Raw genomic sequence first — 20,088 nt, 5'->3', positions numbered from 1 at the left:
TTTCAGGATAACCAGTGTGGCTCCGTGACCAACATGAACATCGAGTGTGCAGTGAAATTAGTTGGAACCAACTGCGTTCTGTATCCAGTCAACAGCAAAGACCTGCAGCACATCTGGGTAAGAAGATGAGCCGAAAGACCAAATTTACTAAGATTCAGTTCAGCGTGAGAACCTCTGCCCTGCTTTGCTTTAAGCTAAATTAGTTTCTCTGCTTTGCTTTCTTTTAACGTTTGTGGATGTTTGACGTGAGGAGAATTCAACTTAAGCACTCAGTGACACGTTCTTGCCTTAAACAGTCCTATATAAATAATCTATACTTTACTCAAGTTAACTGCTTTTCTTACTGCAAGCAAAGGCTTCTAATAACAGGGAAGGTGGTCCTGGTCAGAACAACTTTCCTAAATTGACCTCTAGAGACTCTGTAGCTTCATATGGGGACATTGCATTTTGGCTTTTCTGCACTTTATACTTGCCTCTGCTGTGTTAGGCTCTTAAGCAAGCCTATAACAAACTAAAAATAATTACTTTCAGAAACGATACTTACCAGGTTTGACTAATCCCAGTTAGCTGGGAGAAATTAAAAAGAGCAAGAGCTCGAGTCTCAGGAAGTAGAAATCGGACTGAATTTATTTACAACAGTGAAAGTGGAAATGCTGAGACCAGTGAAATAAAAGTCCTGTTTGAGACCTCTCGCGTGATGTTTACACACCTTTGAATTATGTAACACATAAAGATATAAAGCATGCACGACCACCTTAAATGTGTTTTACATCAGCCGCATTTGAGGAGTAAGAAAAAAGCTCTTTTTCACACTAACCAGTATGTGTGTTGTTGTTGTTGTTGTTGTTGTTGTTGTTGTTGTTGTTGTTGTTATTGTTGTTATTATTGTTATTATTATTATTATTATTATTATTATTAAAAGCATTTTATGCACCTACAAATCTTTTTATAATAAAAATGCAGGAAGTGTGTTTAGTTTTAGTCTTCAGTCAGATTCATCCACACGTCCGACCTGATGGAAACAGTGGTGCAAAAGTTTGACATTTGACCTTCTTAGAGTGGAGTATCTCTCCAGTATCTCTGCTGTTCTAAGCATCTTCCTAATAGGACCTGTAACGTATTAATAAGAAAACACACACATGAATAGAAACGGCATTAAAAGGAAACATTTTTAAACAGGCCGACAGGAGCAAACCAGCTCTGGAAACAAACTGATGTTAAACTGAATGGAAAACGCAAAGCTGGAACTCACAGTGTGAGTCTGGCTCATAGCTGCTAACTAGCCTTTGCTCTCACACACAGATGCTTTCACAGCACTGCATGGGTTTAGTCTTTATTTCCTTTTCTGAGATCAAATGCGGTGCACAGCACTCCTGTAGCTGTTTTACCGACTGTTGGATTCGTCTACAAACCTTACAGCTGATTTCAGTAACATAATCACTGCTGTCCTGTCAGCTGCACTTCACAGGGACAGCAGAGAGTCACTCACTTCCCACAACAAGTGCTAACGAGGCGATCTTCTTAAAAAGGTCACCGTCCGCGCACGTTTGTTGTGCACATTGCAGAAATTTAAGCACTGAAGTGCAGAAATAAATTCTAATACTTTGACATTTAAATCAGATTTCGTTACCTCAAACTGTGCCTTTGAGGGGGTGACCATACATTTAACTCTGATTGGTCCAAATATACAGTGTTTTTCAAGCTTATAAGACCACTAACCAATGTAAGGTTTATGCCACAGCTGCCCAGAGGTTTTCATTGATTTAAAAGAATGTTTTTCTTGTTTTTATGAGTAATTGTTGAGTAAATTAAACCCCATCTTAAGGAAATTTAAAGGGATTGAAAGCACATTTTAAAAGTGATTTTTCCTTTATTGAAAGGCCAGAACATCTTTGGTGGAAGACAAATGTTTGTATGTGCAGGAAAACCCAGATGAATATCAACAAATGTGGATGGAAACTACTCTAAAGATCATTTCTGGCATCAGTCATTAAGAGGATTAAATGCACCTTTTGTTACGTTTGAGTAAACGATGGACACAAAATGATGTAATTGGATGTTGTTATCCAAAGTTGTCCTCATATTGTTGGATTTTAGATACATTTACTATATTCAGTTTCTCTTAAGCAGTCAGGTTACACCGAGGAGCAGAATGTAGTCGAGTCGAGAAGAAAAAGCCCTTCATAAGTTAATTCTCTGACACAGTGTGAAGCTGATGTGCTCCTGCTGTTGTTGCTTTCAGTCTTTCATGTACGGCGACTACATCGCCTACGACTTCTGGCTGGGGAAAGTGTACGACCTGACCAATCACATCATCCTCAAGCTGTCCAATGGAGCCAGGTAAAGCGTGCGTGCGTGCGTGTGCAGGCAGTGTGTACTGTGACCATGTGACGGTCTGTTGGATCACGTGAACGTACGTCGATCGGTGCCACATCCAGTGAATGTCTCGTCTCGCTCCCTCCAGGTGCTCCATGAGCGTGGAAGACGGTGCCAAGCTTTATGATGTCTGTCCACACGTCAGTGATTCGGTACGTAGCCACCGGCTCTGATCTGTCACTTCAGGTACATTCGCTTTGTTCGTGTGTTGTCCCGGCTGCTGCTCAGAGGTCATAGCCCCCACAGAGGCTGAAATTTAAGTGACAGCTGTCTGTTCACCTTTTTTTTTTTTTTTTTTGTGTGTGTGAAATTGTTAAAATTAAGTTTGAACATGCTCTGATAATGCTGTCCCTCTCCACTCGTGCTGCTCCCGTCTTTGTATTTTATTTCTTCTGGTGCTCGCTGTTATTTGAGGATCAGTCCTCAGCTTCAGGTGTCCAGGAGCCTGTACTATGGAGCAGAATTTTAGGCTTAGTAGATAACTTCAGATTTAATCCCGGGCTTACCCTGACACGAAGGTGCCGCAGGTCCAAACTGCTCTGTGGAGGGTTATGTTTGAGATAAAAGAAGCACACATAAAAGCAGCACATACAGTGGGGCAAAAAAGTATTTAGTCAGCCACCGATTGTGCAAGTTCCCCCACTTAAAATGATGACAGAGGTCAGTAATTTGCACCAGAGGTACACTTCAACTGTGAGAGACAGAATGTGAAAAACAAAATCCATGAATCCACATGGTAGGATTTGTAAAGAATTTATTCATAAATTAGGGTGGAAAATAAGTATTTGGGCACCTCAAACAAGGAAAATCTCTGGCTCTCACAGACCTGTAACGTCTTCTGTAAGAAGCTTTTCTGTCCCCCACTCGTTACCTGTATGAATGGCACCTGTTTGAACTCATCATCTGTATAAAAGACACCTGTCCACAGCCTCAAACAGTCAGACTCCAAACTTCGCCATGGCCAAGACCAAAGAGCTGTCGAAGGACACCAGGAAAAGTATTGTAGACCTGCACCAGACTGGGAAGAGTGAATCTACAATAGGCAAGCAGCTTGGTGTGAAAAAATCAACTGTGGGAGCAATCATCAGAAAATGGAAGACATACAAGACCACTGATAATCTCCCTCGATCTGGGGCTCCACGCAAGATCTCATCCCGTGGGGTCAAAATGATCATGAGAACGGTGAGCAAAGATCCCAGAACCACACGGGGGGACCTGGTGAATGACCTGCAGAGAGCTGGGACCAAAGTAACAAAGGTCACCATCAGTAACACACTACAACGGCAGGGAATCAAATCCCGCAGTGCCAGACGTGTTCCGCTGCTGAAGCCAGTGCATGTCCAGGCCCGTCTGAAGTTTGCCAGAGAGCACATGGATGATACAGCAGAGGATTGGGAGAATGTCATGTGGTCAGATGAAACCAAAGTAGAACTTTTTGGTATAAACTCAACTCGTCGTGTTTGGAGGAAGAAGAATACTGAGTTGCATCCCAAGAACACCATACCTACTGTGAAGCATGGGGGTGGAAACATCATGCTATGGGGCTGTTTTTCTGCCAAGGGGACAGGACGACTGATCCGTGTTAAGGACAGAATGAATGGGGCCATGTATCGTGAGATTTTGAGCCAAAACCTCCTTCCATCAGTGAGAACTTTGAAGATGAAATGAGGCTGGGTCTTCCAACATGACAATGATCCAAAACACACCGCCCGGGCAACAAAGGAGTGGCTCCGTAAGAAGCATTTGAAAGTCCTGGAGTGGCCTAGCCAGTCTCCAGACCTCAACCCCATAGAAAATCTGTGGCGGGAGTTGAAAGTCCGTGTTGCTCGGGGACATCCCCAAAACATCACTGCTCTCGAGAAGATCTGCATGGAGGAATGGGCCAAAATACCAGCTACTGTGTGTGCAAACCTGGTAAAGACCTATAGTAAACGTTTGACCTCTGTTATTGCCAACAAAGGTTATGTTACAAAGTACTGAGTTGTATTTTTGTTATTGACCAAATACTTATTTTCCACCCTGATTTATGAATAAATTCTTTACAAATCCTACCATGTGGATTCATGGATTTTTTTTTCACATTCTGTCTCTCACAGTTGAAGTGTACCTCTGGTGCAAATTACTGACCTCTGTCATCATTTTAGGTGGGGGAACTTGCACAATCGGTGGCTGACTAAATACTTTTTTGCCCCACTGTACTAATGCTGGCATTTCCAGGAAAGATGATGAGGATGAGAGGGTCTGCGCTTTCAGAGGCCCAAAGTTTTAGTCTTTCCCTGATGAGCATCATTATGAAGTATAGATCATTCATCCCATTGCTGACTTTTTTTCTTTCCTCACGGTTTTGTGCAGCTTCAAGAAAAACAAATTAAAAATGTACTTGGCATTGTGTGTTTAATAAAAGTTACATTGATGAAGCTTCATACATGTACTTGTATCTTTGTTATGTTGCGCTCTCACTTCTTGGTTTTGTGACGTTCTTGTTGTTTTTGGGATCCAGGGTCTGTTCTTTGACGAGGCGTACGGCTTTTACCCGGGACAGGTCCTGATTGGTCCCGCCAAAGTTTTCTCCAATGTCCAGTGGCTGTCAGGGGTCAAACCTGTGCTCAGCAGGAAGTGCAAGTTCAGGGTGGTGGTAGAAGAGGTACGCAATCTTTTCTTTTATGCAGCAGCCACATTATGTGAGATGGAAAGCAACTCGTTTAGGGTTCGTTGGTTATTATATAAGTTTGTTATGCCTTGAAACTTTTCTCCTTTGAATAATAAGCGACTGAATTTAAATTAAAATCTTTGGATGAACATTTTGAATTCTTCCCTTCTGTATAAAATAAGAAAATGCTCTTTGATTTTAATCACACCAACAGCTGTTGGACCACCTGGGGCCCTTTCTAAAAAAATGGGAAGAAACAGTAAAACCATTAAGTGAATTATTTATCTTAATTTAAGCCTTTTGGGGATTTTTTTGTAATTAAAATGTTTATTTACTTTTACAGCGAAAGCTAGCGATCACTCGAGAGATGAATTCAGGCAGATGGAACAATATTCTTTTAATTAACACGTTCAGTTGTTTTTAATGAATTGGAGTCTGTGTAAATGTACTTCTTCATGAATGTAAACACTCACTTGGATGTCATCTTGCTTCCTTCAGGTGAAGGTGGTGGAGCTGAAAGTGACGTGGATCACCAAGAGCTACTCGCCCAAAGGTTCTGACAGCGTTTATCCGCCTGCCTCCACCATCACACAGGAAAACCTCTGCAGGTCAGTGCAGTGACTCATCCACACGTGCCCACTGCAGCTACGTCTGCCTCCGTACACAAGCTGCTCTTGTTACCGTTGCTTATTGGGTGCAGTTTGCATCGTGTATTGATATCGTTTAGATTTTAAGTTAAAGTCATTCTCCCGTTTGGATTTAGGGTGAGGCGTCTGGGCTACTACGACCACACCCAGAGGCAGCTGGGAGAGAGGGCCCTCTACGTATTCCCGGCCAAAGGTGATGCCACACGCATCACCTGTGATGGACCTGAGGGCGCCCCTGTTTTGCCTGAAGACCCTGTTGCCAGAAAGGTGTGGATAAACTTGCACTGGTCTTTTCATGTGTTCTTAATTGGTTGTTTCCTTCTGTAAAGAGCTATTTTTTCCCCAGAGAAGCACATTAGCACCTTAAACCAGCTGCTTTACACAAGAGCGGGGACGATCTCTGATGCTGGTGTATTTTCAGAGTGTTGCTCTCGAATGTTTGTTAACACTCAGTGTTAGAAGGACTGATAGCACCTAAAAACACTCTTTGATCATCTTCAAGCCTTTGCTCTATCTCACTGCTTGTGTGTGTGTGTGTGTGCGTGTGCGTGTGCGCAGTTGAAAAGGATGTTCAAGAAGGATTCTGGGAAGAAGACAGAGAACGCCGAATTACAAGGTGCCAAAACATCCAGAAGATCATAAAACACACACCCAGTAATACAGCATGTATCAAAAAGAGATCAGATTCAGAGAACTTTAAGAGGTGGAAGGATTCAGTCCCTTTTAATTTAAAAAAACATTTTTTTAAGGAGAATATTCTTGAGTCTATAATCTCCCCACCTCCTTATATTGTTTATTTCCAGTGGCTCTTATATACAATTCTAGCGTATATAAATAACCAGGTTTTGTACTATAGAGCCTCACCTGGTTTACAGAACCATAACTTCTTTGTTGCTAATTAAATTCTTTCTCAAATAGAATTTTGATGATTTTTCCTTTTGACTGGATGAATGTAAATAATCCTTTTTTAAATTTATTTATTTTTTTACTTTGTTTCTCCCTGTAGGCGAGCACAGATCTGAACAGACCGACTTGAATCATCCCAACAACAACAACGGTCCCGCGGTTCCTGTTCAGAACGCTCCGGACTCGCAGAACGACGCCTCGGCTGAACACGGCGAGCAGGACGCTGATGATGAGGCTGCAGAGGAAACCGACGACACCAGGTCAGGGTCCTAGTTATTACCCTTTACAAAAACATTTATGCTGTCTAATTTATCTATAAGCAATTCTAAAATGCTCTAATATAATTTATTATAGCTTTGAGTCATTTTTATTCAAATTTAAGAAATTAAAAACTTGACACAATCCTTGTCAGTTTCCTTTAATAATAAGAAAAGTATCATTTATAATGTAAGGCATGTTTGAATGAATTCTGTGTTATGGTTTGGTAGAATCTCAACGATGTCTTTTTTTTTTTTTTTCATCTTTTATTTCTGTGCTTTTAAAACAAACATCTATACAAACCGCTTCTTTGTAGATGTAAATAATTTTAAAATTCATAGTTAATTCGTGTGATATTTAATTTTTTTTTGAAAACATAAGTGAGGGCTTACCATTTTGGTCTAAAACTAAATGGAGGAGAATTAGGTTGACAGTAGGAAACGCTTTTAATATATATTTGTGATGATCCTCGTGAGTGGTTCAGTTAGATTACAGAGGTTACAGAGGGGGTTTTTTTGCATTAGGAAATAAAAAGTCAGCTTTCTGTTATGTCAGAGTTGCTGCTAATTATTCTGCTTATTGTAATTAATCAGCTGAGATGCCCGGCAGATGTTTAGGTTCAGTGTACATCATTAATACAGCTGAGCTGCTTGTTAATTAAAATCAGTCGTGTGTGTGTGTGTGTGTGTGTGTGTGTTTACATATCTTTGTGGGGACCAAAAATTGTAAGTTTACTATGCTTGTGGGACCAACAGCCCTTATGGGGACAAAATCCAGGTCCTACGAGTTTGAAGGCATTTTGAGACTCAAAATGTGGTTTCAGTGTCAGGGTTGCAATAAGGTTATGGGTAGGTTTAGGCTAAGTGGCTAGAAAAAGCATTATGTCAATTATGTCCCCACAAAGATATGAAAACACAGCGTAAGTGTGAGATTCTGGGGAAAGTGAGATATCGGACAGCTCTACACATTTTAACTCTGTATTATATTAAACTGAAAGGGATGTAAATGTGTTTTGTTGGAAACCAGAGAGACTAAAGCCTGGTTTAGAGAAAGTAACAGTTCAGCTGAATCATCGTGTCTCGAACCAAAGACGGTCCCAGGACATGCATGTTGGGTTAATTGGTGACTCTAAATTGGTCATGGACATGAAGACTAAATGCTTAGAGTGCACAAAATAAAGTGCTGTATGCGCGTGTGAGTAAACAGTCCAAAGTGGAAATTTGAGCGGGAAAAACTGCTCTAAATGTGACTTCAACATCACGTGGAGCTTAAAAGCTTCATAAATGTGGGATTTATTGCAGATCTGTTGCACAGTTGTGTCTAAAATGTTTCCTGTATGTGTTGAGCGCATAAATTTATTGTTCAACACTGGACCCACTTTGTTTCTCATCATTTTATTACAGTTCAGACCAAAGACATCACTCAGTAAACCTAATACTGCACAGCCTGACTGAGGGGAAAAATGAGTTTTTGCATGCTTAATACACAGAAAATTGCATTTGCATAAAGAACTTGTTTCCCTCGCTGCAGCTCTTTAACGTCATCAGCGAGCTCCACAGCCTCCTCTCAGAGCGGCGGTCTGGGAACCAACCGCAAGAAGAGCATCCCGCTCTCCATCCGCAACCTGAAGAGGAAGCACAAGAAGAAGAGGACAAAGTTCTCCCGCGAATTCAAGCCCGGAGACCGGTGGGTTAAAATCACAAACGCCGGCACACGAGAGTAAATTCCATCTAGTTTCTTCTGTTTGTCACCAGAGTTAGCAGTCCACTGTTTATGTTTTTAGAGTTGTCTGTAAGAGACGTGGGAATGACACCTGTTCCTGTTAAATTTGCAGCTGCTTTCTCGGAAAGACCTGCCATCTCTCGCTTTGACTGCATGTCTGTCCATCCAGCTCTCATTTGTCTAAGGGTTTGCGACTCGATTCGTCAAGTCTTTCAGTAATGGTGTCATTTCCTCAACCACACAGACACACTCATACTCGGCTCACACGCTGCATTTGAGGTTAAGTGTAAGAGTGTTCCACTTTTGTACTGCACACTGTTATCACAATGGATGCAGCAGGACCAGACGGATGGCAGTGAAGCAGGATAAAAGTCATCTGAGGAAAACTGAGAAATCGGAGAGAAGATTGAGGTCTCTGCTGTCTTTTTCTTCTTTTTTTTCTTTTTGCAGAGTGGCAGTGGAAGTCGTATCCACGAATACCACGGCTGATGTGATGTGGAAGGACGGCCGGGTGGAGAAGGGGATCCGATCGAACGACCTCTACCCCATCCAGCACCTGGACAGCCACGAGTTTTGCCCCGGCGACTTTGTAGTAGATAAACGACGTAAGGAAAAGCTTTTATCTCAGATTTGATCTCAGATTGGTGGGTATTTTTGTGTATGGGCCTCTCTGCCACTTAGTACCTGCAGTATGTAGGTCATTTTCTGTAACTGTGCCAAAGCGTCTCTGTAAAATGGACTGAATACACCGGGATTTACATCACAATGGTGATGTTACAGTCATGTACGGTAGTGCCATTCGGCAAATGAAAATGTTTTTATGTAGAATCCATAGAGGTTAACTTCACATCATAATATTCTTTAAAACGGGAATCCAAAAAGTACAGATATTTGTGTTTTACAGAGTTTACTTTGATCTCTAAGCTATGCATGTGTGCTCACCTCAGCCCAAGCGCTGCAGGACCCCGGGGTGTACGGCATGATCCAGTCTGGCGATCACAAAGGCAGAACGTGTGTGGTGAAATGGATCAAACTGAACTCCACCAGTGACGACGTGGAGGTCAGTCAGGAGGAAAAACAGCGATTGTGATTTAAAGCTTGTGAAAATCACAAGCTTTAATGTTTGAATGTTTGTGGGCGACAGAGGTACGAGGAGAAACAGGCCATAAACGTTTGTTTCTGTGTTGTTTAGGTCATCGGTTTGGAGGAGGATGTCAGTGTCTACGACATCGCTGATCATCCGGACTTTCACTTCCGCACGACCGACATCGTCATCAGAATATGGAACTCGGAAAACGGACAGAACGACTGTGAAAATGAGGTAAAGTGATGCGACCGACCGCCCAACACACGAAACACTCAGTTTTGTTTTATTTTTTTGTTTTTTTTAAGAGTCATGAAAATGACGCGTGTCTTTCTCCTGGACTGTAAAGGTTATGAGAACTCAAATCCAGACAAATCAAGTCCACATGTTAAGCCCACCACCTTTGTAAGTTGAGGGCCTTCAGGGCTTCATTCATCAAGTTGTTATACAGAAAAATCGTAACAGCTGATTCTGAGGAGGTCAGGTGGAAATTTCTTTTCAGATTTGGGTGATTTTTACATGGAGTGAACCTCTACTGATTCCCAGCCTCGAAACAGTTTGCTTCTTTTGCACCTCTCCGTGGGGAAAAGTCAATATCAAATCCTAAAAAGGCTTTTTAGGCAGTACTTCACACACTAGCTGCTGCACTTTTGTCCCTCTTAGTCTTCATATTGTATTGTTGCTGATAATCGTCCCTATATTTGCCTCCTTTCAGACGTCAGTCGGTCAGGTGTACAGGGTGGATGTAAGCAGCAAAGTAGAGGTGGTGTGGGCAGACAATTCGAGGACCATTGTCCTGCCACAGGTAAGCAATTGAAGCTCATTGTGATGTCTGCGTAATCGCAGGTGAAACGTTTGTTTCTGACCCCCGATCGCTCTTGCAGCACCTCTACAACGTGGAATCGGAGATCGAGGAGACGGACTACGACTCGGTGGAAGAAACGAGCAGCGTTCTGTCGACCGAGGAGTGGGAGGACGAGAGCGACAGCTGGGAGACAGACAACGGTCTGACCCCAGAGGACGACAGCCACGTGAACAACGCGGATGCCACGGATACTGCAACGCCGACCCCGACGCCCACTGGCTCCACGACATTCATCATCCCACCGCAGGAGGGCAGCAAAGCCGGGGTTACCAGCCCCACCAAAGGAGTCTCAGGAGAGGAGGGCGAAGCGTCTATGGCGAGTCCTGCTTCTGGTGGAGGTAGGAACTCATTGGAAGAAGTTTCATCCACACAAAAAAAATATTAGTCTGGTCTTACGAGCTTATTTCAGACAGCTGTCATCAACAGCTGCAGAAAAAAGCTGCTGGTTGCAGCTGGATGGAGCTGTAACCAGTCAGCCATTAAATGGACCATGTGACGAACCACAGAGAAACAAGAAACCAACAGATGTTGGTTTATGAGCTCTCAGATACATCTGCCATCAAACTTTATAGTGCAGTTCATGTCTTTAGGCAAGTATTATGTATTCCAGTCACACGCTGCTCTAAAATTCTGCAAAACATCTCAGTATTTATCTTGATGGCATTTTCCTGTATTATATTTCTCGCCTCTAGTTGTAGTTCACTATGACTCATCCACCGTCCTGCTGCCTTAAATACTTGTTAGATCAGCATGTTTGTTTATTAATCTGAAAATAACCCTCAACATGTTCAAATTTTCTTCTTTTTTGAATACTGGATGCTAAAAACTATGATACCTGGCTGTTTAAAAAAAAAATGAAATTAACCTATAAACTGAAGACTCGTGGATGTTTTTCATGCAAAGAGTGAAGATATTAAAAAATATATAATGTGACGTCGTTTCTGGTATTTTGGTGGAATTTGTTGACCACATTTTATGGATTTATTTGCATTTATTTTGACTAGTTTGTGTATATAAAACAGTATATTTAAACCCCTTATAAAAAAATAAAAATAAGTCAAATGGAGCAAAAACAATAAAAAAAATTTGATGCAGTCAATAATCAAAATCACACGGTGCTTTCGCATCAAAGAAACAGTTTCTGTCTTTTGCTGTAAACTGCTTTTGTGGTCATTTTGTCGGCTTGTGTCTGAACCGCTGCAGGAGGAGCTGTGAACGGAGCGGAGAAACCCGGTAAGGATGGAGCCTCTCGGGGCTTCAGGGAGTTGAAAGAGGCGCTGAAGATCCTGGAGAGCTTGAAGAATATGACTGTGGAGCAGCTCTGGACCGGTGGCTCCCCAACCTCCCCGACCTCCGTCGAACCCGCTTCCATGACTAACGTGGCGAGTTCGGTGACGCCGACGACCCAAGAAAAACCGACCAAGGAGAAACGCTTCCTAGACGATATCAAGAAGCTCCAGGAAAACCTGAGGAAGACTCTGGACAACGTGGCCATCGTGGAGGAGGAGAAGATGGAAGCTGTGGTGGAGGCAGTGGGGAGTGTGGGAGCAGGGATGGAGGCGGGTGTTAAACAGGTGTGTACAATCATTTTGCTCTTACCTCGTTTAGATATCTCCGCTCATTAGACCGCGTCTTACCTGTCGCTGCGTTACAGGCAGAGAGAGCTGGAGATGAAAAGCCCCAGCAGGAGGCGCAGACACCCGTAGGTCAGCAGGAGTGGCCCAGTGAGATTCTCAGTGACACGCCGGTACTGTGCCAGCAGAGCGGCGGCAAACCCGGTGTGACATTTACCAGTGCCAAGGGGGAGGTGTTCTCGGTGCTAGAGTGGGCACCAGGTAAGACATTCAGATGTGTAACCTGTGACTCTCTTCCCCCCCCACGCTTGTTGTCTTTGTTTTACACCATCTATCCTCCTCCAGATCTCCTTTGGTTTTATTTTTCCAGTGTCTTGATCTTTACTGAACCTTGCTCAACTGTCTGAGGCAGGAATTTCTGTCTGTTAACTTTACAAAGAAAAAGTACTGACAAACCACATAAATGCGCTGAGATGTTGCTGTTGGTTTTTCTCCAGAGCTGAAAAATGAAGTAAACTTGAAATGTTAAAAAAGTGCACTTCCTTTAAGCTGGCTTCAAAAATAGAGACAACAGAAGTTTATTTACAGCCTGCAGGAAAACCGTTATGGCCTCTGCGGATGGTTTCCCAAACTCGCCGTAGCTGATAACTAAACACCCCGCCCCCTCATCCAAATATGGTCAATTTTGGCTCCAAAACACAAACACAGCTGCGGCCAAAACACAGATGTTGAGTCCATGTTTGCTTTATATGGTTTATGGGCACAATCGGGTGGTTTACATCATCGGTGTAGCTGAACCTGTAAGTCCAGTAGAGACCTGCAGATCGTTCAGGAGGACAGAGGATGAACGGCAAATACAATAAATATACACGTCGTGTCAGAAGTGGGTCAGATCACCATCAGCCTGATCTGCTGCTTTAGGATTTATTTTTTCCCTGCATGGTTTTCACTAACACAGTCGCACCTGTGAACGCATCGTTTTGTGTACTGAATGCTCAGTTAATTGTGTAGATTTCTTTCTTACTGTGGTCGTGTTCAGTCATCATTCGTCGCCGTCCTCCTTTCTGTCTCTCACAGAAACTCACTCGTTTAAGAAAATGGAGTTCCAGCCTGCGGAGGCGAAGAAGTTCTTCAGCACGGTGAGGAAGGAAATGGCTCTGCTAGCGACATCGCTGCCTGATGGCATCATGGTCAAAACCTTTGAGGACCGCATGGTGGGTTTCCTGTCATTAATGCCGGGAAAGTAAAGCAGTGCATGCTTTTATTGTCATTTTTCAGAATTAAACTTTTCTGCTTTTCCTGATTTTCCACCTTTGGTTTCTTCTCGGAAACAGAAAGTTTGTGAGCGTGTCTGAAGGCTTAAAAGGGGAGGAGCTAAATTGTCTTGTTTACAGTGTAGATTAATTGAAGAGCTGAGTTGAAGGTTGCGTAAAAGCTGAGGATTATTTTGAACTGTAGGTTATGCAAAGCTAGTGTAGTGGAGTCAAAGAGTAAAAATATGGAGCAGGAAATGATCCCAATCATTAAACAGATTATTCTTCTTTAGTAATATGCTCCAAATTTGGACGGTTTCATTTAATGCTGGAAAATCTGTAGATTTACTAAAAGACACTAAACAAGGACACAAATTTACCACCACCTTCATATTTAGGTGAAATCAACCATTTGTAGATATGTAGTAATTCAAAAGCCTTTGTTTTTCTCCGCTGTATTAAAAAAATGCCTTCAGCAGAGATTCAAGGCCACAAATGTGCAGAAAATATTTTCATTCCTTTTACACAACTTACATTTTTAAGTTGGAAAAAGTCGTTTTGACAGCATAAAATTAAATTGCTAGTTCTTAAAAGCCTCATGATCACTAATGGGCCTTTTTCAAACCCAAATGCCAGCATGAGGTTTAAAAGTATTAATAAAAGAATAAATATTTAAAAAATTACAGGGAATGAAAGGTAGAAGCAGCCAGGCTTTACTCTTACGTCTGCTGCGCTGTACTTTGTTCTGCTATCTCATACGTATTCTCCTGCAGACGCCTGAACATCGGCCTCCTTTAGATTACAACATCAAACATGTTGTACTTTTCTTTTGTCGCTCCACCACAGGACCTGTTCTCGGCTCTGATCAAAGGGCCGACTCGTACGCCCTACGAGGACGGTGTGTTCCTGTTTGACATCCAGCTGCCTAACATCTACCCAGCTGTGCCGCCTCTGTTTCGATACCTGTCCCAGTGCAGCGGCCGCCTCAATCCCAACCTCTACGACAACGGCAAGGTCTGCGTCAGCCTGCTGGGCACCTGGATAGGCAAGGTGAGTGCCGGAGGTGTGGACAGCCTCAAGATGGTCTTTGTAGCCCGAGCACATGATTCAGAGTATTCTCAGTGGACTTTTATCAGGTCACTGCAGTACGGTGTTCACCAATCTGTCCCTCTTCTTCATCACCCAATCATAAACAACATCAGTGAAGTGTGTTTCTCCAAACTTCAGCCTGAAAGATTCAGTTGATCACCCTGAAGTGTTTTTGTTAAACCAGTTTAAACTTTTAAATTAATTGGACTTGGCAGTCAGTAGAGTCTTTCTGGTGTGTCTGATGTACGAGGTGTCACATTTCAGATTTTCCTGATTGTAGTAGGTTGGTTTTTTGTTTTGTTTTTTTCCACTGTTGCTTCAGTGTGGCTGATTCAACCACTATGGATGATTAGAGTGGTGTGGATTTCAGGGTGGATATATGACTCTTGGCAAGAGGGGGAAGGAAAAACTCCCTTTTAACAGGAAGAAACCTCCTACAGAACCAGGCTCAGGGAAGAGAAGAGGGAGACAAGATAGCTGGAGACACGGAGAATAACACACATTTCTTTCACCTTTAATGAAAAGAATAGAGGACTAACTTAGAAACAGCACTGTAACTGTAACCAACCAGGTTATAGTTACAGTTAAACTCTCAACATATGAACCTAAAGTACGAATTGTATAACTGCTGAATGTTTTGGGGTTTAAAGTGTCCGGGCTGCACACACACAGTACCTTTGGATGTTTTATTGTAATCTAATGTGAGAAAAGTGTAATCTGGGGACGACTTTACTTTAGCTTATTGTAGCGTTAAGTGAACTGTTCACTAGTCAGAGACGTCAGTGCTGAGCTGTTTTAATGCTGCTGTGATCTGCAGGGCACTGAGAGATGGACCAGCAAGTCCAGCCTGTTGCAAGTCCTCATCTCGATACAAGGTTAGTGCAATCACACACCCACACACACAGATTGTGCATCCATCACTACAGAGGACCTCACACTGACTCACTTTCATTTCCTGCAGATTTTCTCTCACCCTGGTCTAACCTTTACTTACTCTGACCTCTAAAGCTTGCATTCCTAACTTAACAAAGTACATTGTCCTCACAAGGAAGACACGTCCCCACAATGTGAACATGAAACTGATGTAGGTCCCCAGATTGCTGTAATACCAAGCACACACACACACACTGCTGCTTCTCTTCTCTGCAGCTGAAAATGTTTTATTCATGTTTTCATTTGCTCAGAAGTTACTCAACTAAATATATCTGCCTCACACACAGACATGACACCATGTCCATACAACATCTGCAGGCTGCCAGACTAACAGAATCCAGGTTTTAAATCTCGGATATCTTTTAGCTTCAAATGTTGCAGTTGAATTAGCAGATTTCACAGTCTTGAGCTATTTTTCTGTTTTTCACAAATCCTGATTCGATGTGTGCCTGCAGGCCTTATCCTCGTCAATGAGCCTTACTACAACGAGGCCGGCTTCGACAGTGACCGAGGCCTCCAGGAGGGATACGAGAACAGTCGCTGCTACAATGAGATGGCTCTGATCAAGATGGTGCAGTCTATGACGCAACTCCTCCAGAATCCCATTGAGGTCTTCAAGCAGGAGATCCAGGAGCACTTTGTTTCTAATGGCTGGCGGCTCGTCCACCGGCTGGAGTCGTGGCTGGAGCTGCACGACTCTGCGGAGCGAGGGCAGGCCGCACACCCGTACTCCAGGGCTCAGCACTCCAAGGACCGACCTTCATCTGTGGAGCCTCTGGATGAGCAGCTGGCCCTGGGATCGGGGCCCGTGGCGGTGGCCCACAGCAGCCCCGGTAAGGCGGGGGAGGAGGGATACACGGGAGCAGGCGTCACCAGTATTATGGAGGAGGAGCTGGAGGATTCAGGACTGAGTCCCTCCACCACAGCAGCCTCTCAGCAGGAGCTGGGCAACAACTCAGACTGCGACAGCAACCTGGGGAACAGCTCTCTGGGCAGTGAAAACAGGGGCAGCGCTGCGGGGCCCGGCTCCGTAAGCCGCACCGGGACGTCCGAGTTGGGTTCTGCCGCAGCGAGCGCAGGAGGGGCGGGCTCCTCGGGGAGCCAGCCAGTGGTGAGACCAAAGAAAAGGAGAAAGAGCTACCGAAGCTTCCTCCCGGAGGGCAGCGGTTACCCCGACATCGGCTTCCCGCTCTTCCCGCTTTCAAAGGGATTCGTGAAGAGCGTCCGAGGCGTGCTGCAGCAGTACCGAGCTGCGCTGGCAGCCGCAGGCATCCCCGAGCACACAGAGGACAAGTAAGTGCCTCCTCATCCTTTCCCAGTATGCCACTGCACTGTTCCCTGCTCCTTTTCCTCCTCTTCTTCTACCTTTTCATCCGCCTCAAGCCGTTGAGGAGGATCCATTACTTGTTGTCTGGGAGAGGGGGGCTACAGCTTTCTGTCTGCTGTACCCCTGTCCAGAGCTGCACTAAGCCCCCAGCACTGCCCACATTTTTAACCTTTACCTCCATTTCTTAGTCTTTACTGCTCCTGCTGCCCTGAACTCCACAACATTCTGCCTTTTCTTGCCCCCATAATCGAACCACGATTGCAAGAGAGCCGCACCTTTGATCGGGAGCGTGAGCGGGCTCTGCTCGGGACGACGATTTGATCATGTTTTTGTTTCCTTCAGTGTCCCTGCAGACGAGTGCGAAGCATAAAGAGCGACTCACCCACCTGCACACACACCTGAGGGAGCTGCCTCGTCATTCACACACTGTCATCTTTTCATGGACGCAGGTTAAAAAAAAAAAAAAAAAAAAACAGAAAAGGGGGAAAAAAAGTGGCGCCAGTAAGAACTGTGGTGGCGTGGATGCAAAAAGAAAAAAAAAAAAAGAGTGAGATGAGGAATCAGTGCCATGTCCTCTCCTACACCCCCTCTCATGATCCCACTAGCCTCCAGCATCCTCTGCCGTATGGGGGGGGGGGATTTGCCGGATGAAGAAGTAACTGGGTACCACTGGAAAAACTGCACAGCCCAGCTCCCGGTCAGCGACGGGTCGACTGCAGCTATCTGTAGCACTACTGATGTTATCACTGTACCATCCTGCACTACAACGAGCGAACGAACGAAAGGACAATCAAGTTTGGGAGAGGCGACGCGCATAAAACCACTTTTTCTCACCGGTTGTTACGCTTTCTGCCAAATTCTCTCTGTTCACACACTCACGCGAATCTTCACAGAAGAACAGGCCGAACGTCAGTAAAACTGCCAACCACAGACCACTTCTACCACCACACGCTCGCTGGCATCTTCCTTCGCTCATCACCGGAGCACGCGGCGAACATCGAGTGGCAAAGTTTACATACGAATCAACCTCCGGAGGTTTGGAGCTGTTTGGTGTGCGTGCAGAGGAGCACGCGGTGCGGCCAGTCGGGCGAGTGTATGTGGCGCAGTTTAGTCGGAGGATTTATCAAGGCGGTTCGTACGCCAACGTCGAACTTTTGATCCATTTCAGGTGGTTTTACTCACTGAACTGTAGTCAACCCCACATCACTGCAGATGACACAACTTAAACAATGAAAAACGACAACAAAAAAAATCCACACGGCATCCATTCCGCCATCTCATGTCAACATGTTGCCTTACTTGAATTGTTCTTAATGATCTCTTGTGTACAGAGCTGCTTGTGTCTTGCTTTACTCATTAACCCACGCAGGCCTGGACACGCATTAAAAACCACTAAAATCCTGCTCCAGTGTTTTTTGTTTTTTTCCCTTCTCTCATTCCCCTTCCCACCGCTGCCGTGTTCTGATTCGTTCCCCCTCCAAACTGCACGTGCCCAGTTGAATTAGATCAGAACGTAAACTGCAGTCGAGTATGAATGTTGATGATATAATTAATCTGCCTAATTGTTCATTTTTAGTTAGTTTTCTGATTCAAGTGGCCAATGGGATGACGCCTCTACAGTAAATATCTTACATTTGGATGAAAGGAGAAAAAAAAGGGGTTTTAGCTACAAAGTTTCCACAAAGCTGTGAAACTCAAACCTTTGGGTCCAATCGTGCTTCCTGAGGAAAATCTGCATTCTGTGTTTACAACTTTTGAAAGAATTGCATTCGTTATTCTTATTCTACTAAATATTATTAGTAATTATTATTATTGGACAGGTCAGACATGCCCTGTGATGCTTTAATAGCGCTGCCTGTGCTGATCTGTGATGCTGAGAAGTGTTTGTGGATGAGAAAGCAGTAACAGAAGAGTATGAAAGTATAGAAACAACAAGCCAAGAGCCGCTGCGTTTAGAGACTTATAATAATTAATAAACGAATAAACATGAGGGTATTTTTTGTTTTGTATTGTCTTCCATTTTTTTTTACCCCCCCCCCCCTTTTTTTTTTTTTCTTTTCTTCCCCCTGTATCAGATGTGGAAATCAGGCATCCGTGATTTGTTTTCCTCTTCTCAGATTTTACTTTTTTCATGATTTCACTGCCTTTACTGCTGCCTCTAGCATCGTTTCCCTCTTCTTTTTTTTTTTTTTTTTTTTTTTTTTCTTTTTTTTACCTCCTGTCATCATGCTGCTGTTCGTAAAATGTCGCACATCTCAAGAGGAGCGTGTTTCCCTCCCCGGCTCCACCGAGAACCAGGAGGTGACATTACTCCCGCCATCTTCATCTTTCGCCCTCGTCCTCATTTATCAACAGAAGCATTAACAGAAAATGTGAATCCATCTCTAGATCTCAAAATAAAAGTCCGACAGGATATCAAGCCCATGACGCTTTGTATAATTTTCTGTGTATGTGTGTATATTCTTCAGATTGAAATTATTATTATTATTATTATTATTATTATTATTAATGCGAGAGGTTTGTTTTACAGCCAAAGCATGTAACATTGTTGCTTTAAGCCTTTCGAATGGGCTACACACAAGACTTGACTGTACGATGTCTACATTTCCACAGTGGCCTGTTATTGATATAATATTTAAAAAAACAAACAAAAAAAAGGAACTCAGTTATAATTTGTAGCCTGATTCCCTCTGTACAGACATCATGACTATATTGAAATATATGAATACATACAGTATATATTTAACACAAACTTGAGTTGTGATGAGTCGGGGCGTAGAGTATGTACAAAATGCTGAGTGTGTATTGTACTTATTGTTTCATCTTTTTAATGGTTTACTTTTGTTGCTTTAAGACGACTGTACAGTGATGTATTAAACTTTGCAAGCATTACCATAGAAGCTTTGTGGCTTTATTTGTGCCGGATACAAAAATAATAAGGAGGAAATCACCTGAAAAGTACAAACTCGGTAATGAATGAATGTTATTAAAGGCGACCTGCTCCACTTTTAACCTGTTTCTCTGTCAGATACAAGCTCTTACAGTGACTTTTTATTTTTTTGTACCTGTATGATGTCAGAAAGAAGGGAGGTCCTGAATATCATTATCTTAGGCACAGAAGCTCCACCCACCTGCTGTTCAAACCTTCTGTTTGCAAGTTGCAGTCAATCAGAAAAAAGTTGGGTTAAAGGGGGAGGAGCTAAAAGGTCCAGTGTGAATCAAGCCTGCTGCTGTAGTGGAGGACATGCTGGAAATGAACAGGTTCAATTACCTGTGTATCCAAACCCTGATGCAGCTGTGAACGGGAAAGAAAAACAAAGTATGCAGGTGTACGGAGCGGCACATGAGCACGGATGATCGTTTTCTTAACGCTGGATTATCAACCTGTCCGGAGGGAACTTTGC

The 20,088-nt window shown here is 43.5% G+C and overlaps 1 protein-coding gene across 1 annotated transcript in view; it reads left to right on the top strand.

Moving 5' to 3' along the window:
• The window catches only part of ube2o (ubiquitin-conjugating enzyme E2O), a 45,069-nt gene extending 27,877 nt beyond the window's left edge, over window positions 1-17,192 (top strand). Inside the window, exons 3-22 of the mRNA XM_085354971.1 lie at window positions 7-117; window positions 2,243-2,340; window positions 2,465-2,528; window positions 4,877-5,020; window positions 5,525-5,634; window positions 5,790-5,940; window positions 6,232-6,289; window positions 6,680-6,839; window positions 8,368-8,523; window positions 9,010-9,164; window positions 9,507-9,619; window positions 9,752-9,880; window positions 10,359-10,448; window positions 10,528-10,846; window positions 11,712-12,082; window positions 12,163-12,343; window positions 13,160-13,296; window positions 14,182-14,385; window positions 15,242-15,299; window positions 15,813-17,192. Of these exons, the coding sequence (XP_085211097.1) occupies window positions 7-117; window positions 2,243-2,340; window positions 2,465-2,528; window positions 4,877-5,020; window positions 5,525-5,634; window positions 5,790-5,940; window positions 6,232-6,289; window positions 6,680-6,839; window positions 8,368-8,523; window positions 9,010-9,164; window positions 9,507-9,619; window positions 9,752-9,880; window positions 10,359-10,448; window positions 10,528-10,846; window positions 11,712-12,082; window positions 12,163-12,343; window positions 13,160-13,296; window positions 14,182-14,385; window positions 15,242-15,299; window positions 15,813-16,654 (3,651 nt within the window). The 3' untranslated portion in view covers window positions 16,655-17,192. The remainder of the gene's footprint in view (window positions 1-6; window positions 118-2,242; window positions 2,341-2,464; window positions 2,529-4,876; window positions 5,021-5,524; window positions 5,635-5,789; window positions 5,941-6,231; window positions 6,290-6,679; window positions 6,840-8,367; window positions 8,524-9,009; window positions 9,165-9,506; window positions 9,620-9,751; window positions 9,881-10,358; window positions 10,449-10,527; window positions 10,847-11,711; window positions 12,083-12,162; window positions 12,344-13,159; window positions 13,297-14,181; window positions 14,386-15,241; window positions 15,300-15,812) is intronic.
• Window positions 17,193-20,088: the final 2,896 nt, after the last annotated feature.

This window comes from Diplotaxodon limnothrissa, linkage group LG6 (genome assembly GCF_057381915.1).
Source record: "Diplotaxodon limnothrissa isolate DT_005_m linkage group LG6, D_limnothrissa_male_GT1.1, whole genome shotgun sequence".
Taxonomy (NCBI): domain Eukaryota; kingdom Metazoa; phylum Chordata; class Actinopteri; order Cichliformes; family Cichlidae; genus Diplotaxodon; species Diplotaxodon limnothrissa.
Note: the sequence above shows the minus strand (reverse complement) of the source record. Positions and strands in the feature narration are given on the sequence as shown.